Source organism: Monopterus albus, unplaced genomic scaffold, assembly GCF_001952655.1.
Source record: "Monopterus albus unplaced genomic scaffold, M_albus_1.0 scaffold258.1, whole genome shotgun sequence".
Classification (NCBI taxonomy): Eukaryota; Metazoa; Chordata; class Actinopteri; order Synbranchiformes; family Synbranchidae; genus Monopterus; species Monopterus albus.
In genome coordinates this window covers 971321-976395 of record NW_018128138.1, presented here as the reverse complement: position 1 = coordinate 976395, position 5075 = coordinate 971321, and the positions used below count along the sequence as shown (strand labels likewise).

Here is a 5075-nt window from a genome sequence, read left to right as displayed (position 1 = left end):
CCCCTGTAGTCCGTCCTTCTTCCACCGACGCTCCGCCTTACGGCAGGATTGTCTGGCTGCTCGAGTTTTAGTGCCAAACCAGGGTTCCAGTCTTGCCCTCGGTTGCTGAGTTTTCGGCGGGGCCACCAAATCCATTATGGAGCGACAGGAAAGGTCGAACCAGGAACTGAGCCCCTCTATTCTTTCACCAGTGGTTTATCTGGGCAACACACATGTATATTAAAATCACCCAATAAAAGAATATGATCATAATAGGGCATAATACCAGTCAAAAAATCCGAGAAGTCGTCCACAAACTTCTTATTATATTTGGGTGGCCTATAAATAACAGCACACAGTACTGGATCAGACCGACCCACCTCAAATACAGTCAGTTCAAAACTAGAAAATGAGGGTAATGATAGTGTGCACTGTTTACAGGTAAAATTGTTCTTAAAAATAGATGCTGTCCCACCTCCAAGGCCAGACATCCGCGGTGAGCTAAAATAAAAACGTCCAGCCGGCAAAAGTTCATTAAAAGTACTAAACTCACCAGCATCAACCCATGTCTCTGTCAAAAAGAGAAAATCCAAGTCCCGGGAACTAAAAAAGTCTCTCAGAATAAAAGTTTTATTCTTTAACGACCGAGCATTCACCAGGCCAATCCTTACCAGGTCCTGGGCCTGTGACACTGCCGGCCGGGAAACTGGTTGAAGTGTCTTCAAAACATGACAATCCATTCTACGCCGTCGGAGCCGAGAAAAACAGGGCCTAACAGACCGGGGACCTTCATCGCCACCCACAGTAGGCACCAAACAGGCATCGGTAGGATCCAGGAAACGTCGAGACACCACGAAGAAAGAACACAGTTCCCAATCCGTCCGAAGGAAAGAAGGGGAGCACATCAGGTGGGTCTTCAGCTTCACTAACCTTCCACTATGCCTACCCCGATGACGGGGACGTTTCCACCAGGGAAGCAGAGCCGAAGCCTGAAGGAGATGGGCCGGAATCCCAGACAAAACCGGGGGAACAGTCTTATGCCCATCCCGATCAAGTACACATAAGTTACCAACTTTAAATTGAAGATCCAAAAGGAATCGGCGATCATACACCAGCAGAGACTGAGTCCGTATAGTTCCAACAATTAAAATTAAAACAAACATCGACCAAAGTAAGAGCAACAGACGAGCAGCTGCACACACTGGCGCCATCTTGTTACGTCTTATCCCTTTGTAACGGGTTTTCCTCTCTGTGCATGTGTCCAAACCTTTGACTCAGGTAGCGAAGAATATTAGTTTCAGATTGATGTAGTGGCAGTGGAGGGGTGGGAAGTAGGGGGTGTGAGTTCAGTTCACTGATAGCTTTTGCTTAAAAGCTATTCCTGAGTCTGGAAGTACAAGGAGGTCAAGGTCGTAGAGCTGTGAGTGCTCAGTCTCACTGTCTGCGAGCAGTCACTGGGAAAGTCCTTGATCAACAGATGCAGTTGGTTGCTGAGACCCAGGTCCAGCATTTTTGTGACTAGCATGCTGGGGACAACGGTGTTAAAAGCAGAGCTGTAATCAACAAAAAGCATCCTTACAGATGTCCTCTTCTGCTCCAGGTGGTCAAAAGCACACTTATCTGCTCTCTTTTATTTAGTAAGGACCCAGCAAGAGCTATGCAAGTGGAAACTTTCAGTGAGAGTTCATCTGAGAGTGAGGAGGAAGACGAACAGCTGGAGCGCCGTCCAGAGAACAACATAGACCTGCCCGCTGAATATTGGCAGATCCAGAAATTAGTCAAGTACCTCAAGGTAAGAAAATGTCACCACTGCTTCCTTTACCTAGTGGGTTTTAAGCCAAAATAGAGACTTCTAGAAAGCTATACTACTGCAGGCAAAGGCAGGCCACAGCTGACAGGAATCAGCAAAGTTCAAGACAAGAATTATGATGCTAATCTGTTTATATACTGTATATATTGTAGGTACTATGACCAAAACTCACAATGGAGACCACCGGAATGTATTCAAAGCAATCTACTAAATGATAAGCCACAGTTTGGAATTTTAACTAATAATTAAAATGACAAAATAAATGGAAATTAGGAAATATTTGCATTTAAATTTACAACCACCAATGGAATAGTAATGCAGTGAAGGCATTTCAGAGTTCATTTATGGCAGAGGCTGGCTTCAGTTGACATTAATGCAAAAATCTAAAGAATCACCACTCATTAAAATATAACAAGGTTTATTATACACCAGTTGCATTAAATGGACAACTAACACCGTAGAGTATTACAACCAAGACACAAAAATATGAAAACATTGCTAAATGGTGATCTATCTACAGCTGTGAAGTGTACATTATGTATATATACTGTATGTGTATGTACATTGTATGTATTTGAGAAACAACAGGGAAGGGAACCAAACTGGAGTTAACAAAGTACTATAAACAAAGATGAAGGCTCAAGATGGTGAACAGCGCTCTGGGGCAACACCTGTGTGTGAGGGACAATAGTGATCTGCATGGCTTCTGAAATCATGTGGTATCGGAGTGGGCAAAAAAAGAAACTGAGAATAGGGCCGGGGGCACACGTTTATGATTTGGCCTTTAGCCCATTTTCTGCGTTAGCTCCTTTTGAATGTTGAGATCTCAACATTAAGGTCAGGATATCTGTGATGTTGGAAAAGAGAGAGACAGAGAGCATTCATAGCCTATCTTTGTGTGAGCAAAGTGTAGTTCCTAGGCAAGGTTAAATACAAAATAAAATCACAACAAATCTACTAGGCATTCAGCATGAATATGCAATCACTTAGTATCAAAATAAAATAGAGTCAGATTAACTAAACTCTGCCCAGAATGTCAGCCTTACTGTAACTGCGTTTCAGGCTGTGTGCTGTGTGTCTTTTGCCCCTCCTTTTCTGTCTGAGTTATCGTTTGTACTATGTGATGCAGATGTTCAGCAGAGTTTATTGTTGTCAGTTGAAAATGGCCTACTTCTGTCCAGACAGCTACATTGTGCTACAAAAACAGCAAGAAAGAGAGAGAAATTTTTGTCCTCCTGCAGTTTTACCAAGCGGTGTGGTTACATAAATTCTTCCCAGTGGAGCACCACAACCGTAATTCTGTAAGTGGAGCAAAGGTAGGAGGAAGGAAATTAGGAAGTCGGAAAAGGGATTTCTGTTATATGTCTTGTGACTCAAATTTGGAAAACCTTGTACATGGTACATATTATTTTGTCGTGAATGGGTTAGTGGTATCACAAAAGAATATTTGCCAGTCACATAATCACACCGGTTTCTTTTGTTGTAGTCATATCAAGGTGCTGCTGAAATGTCAGATGAAGCAAAGTATAGATTGCTCCCATTTAGAGCAGTGTCTTTGTAGGAAAATGCTTACTGAAGTGGTTGGCTCGGCTTGTGGATTCCTGGTTTCTGACACAGGCCTGTTTGGTTACACATGCGAGCCAAGGCACAGGCAAAAGAGCTTTTGACGGCAGCAGCTGTACACACTGTTTGCCCACACCGCAGAAGCGTAAAAATGAAGCGCGCCTGTGATCGATCTGACAGGGCATATGGTGAATATTAATGTGTCAAAACATGGAAGGAAAAGAACAGGAGAGAAGTGCCAATGACCCAGGCTGGCTGGAATACCTCAGACCACTTGACTTCAGATATTATCTTGCCTCACTCAGTGGTCTTTATTATCTAGTTATCTGGACAATATTATTTAGACAGATTATATTGAAACAGACTGTGTTTACTTTATTTTGACAGAAATCTGTTTATTTGCATGTTATAAACCTGTCTCTTTTTATTCAGATGTAGAAGTCCCTTAAATGCTGCTTCACTTTAAAGAAAATGAAATGTGTCGCTATTCCAATATATAGTAATAGTGTGTAGTATGTAGTTTACATTACATATTTTATACAGTAAGGGATTTATTGATGTTGATGTTTATTGATGTTGCTAAAAGATTTGTGTTCTGAGTTTGAGTCATGGCTTGGTGCTAAATAGGATTGTTCATAGTGGGAATGAGAAAATCTTTATAGAAAACACTGCTGTGATGTTCAGGTAGATATTTTTAGCCTGACTAAATGTAATGAAAGGAAATTCCCACTGTAAAAGCAGACTGCTACTTATTCCCAGAAAGGAAAAAATATGATGCCAACACTATGAAAGAGACAAGATCAGACTGAAAAATTTCCCTACTTTTCACTGAGACTGTGCACTTTAGGGTTGTGTGTTTTCCTGCTTCAACAAGATGTAGCACTGCAATAACCAGCAGGTCCCAGCCTTCTATCTGTCTGGAAACCTCACAGTATAGTTATTTATGAGGTTTGTCCAGTAGTCATTTTATAATATCATTACCATCAGATGCTGAAACTTAGCTTGAGCCAAGTGAAATATCTGTTTTATTTTAGAAGTACTTTTTCCCTTGCACTATAGACAGTTGTTTGTACTCTAGGAAGGTTGACACCTTCATAAATCAACACATGGATGTTCTGTTTGGAGTTTTAATGATATATATGTAGTAATATTTGCCCAGGTATCCAATGTGTTTCTTTTTATATATGTGTATGACTAGATATTTGTACCTGTAAAATGGTTACATGCTCTCTCACAAAATGCAGCATGCAGATTTAAGTGTGTGTCTGGTACACTATCTAAGTATGTGGGTCTGCTGTTGGTACTGTGGGAAAGATCTGTAACATACTGACATGGAAACCATTTAAACATAATTCATCCTCCTTTTGCCAATCTGTTATGCATCAGTAAACAAACATTTGATCTTTATGGTTTTTATTATTATTTTATCATACTTTATAATCATTTATATTTCTAGGTTGTGTGCTGTATGTTGTAGTATAGATATATGCACAGCATATTGGCCTTTAATAGCTTATGGAAGGAAGAAAAGCTAAGTAACAACTATCTAAGGGGGTTATTTTAGTAATCAGGACTGCATAGCTTGATATTGTAAGTTTAGCAACTTATTTGAAAAATATCATTTGAGTTTTTTGTCTTTTAAAATAAAAACAAAAGTCACCAGCTGCAATCACTTAGTGTGGCCTGCAGTTTTGCAAACTCAAAATAGTTGTCATATTTTATA

At 40.4% G+C, this 5075-nt stretch overlaps 1 protein-coding gene across 1 annotated transcript in view; it reads left to right on the top strand.

Moving 5' to 3' along the window:
- The window catches only part of odad2 (outer dynein arm docking complex subunit 2), a gene marked incomplete at its 3' end in the record, with an annotated part of 88060 nt that overhangs the window by 27650 nt on the left and 55335 nt on the right, over positions 1 to 5075 (top strand). The window contains exon 12 of the mRNA XM_020621408.1: positions 1618 to 1771. Within this exon, the coding sequence (XP_020477064.1) occupies positions 1618 to 1771 (154 nt within the window). The remainder of the gene's footprint in view (positions 1 to 1617; positions 1772 to 5075) is intronic.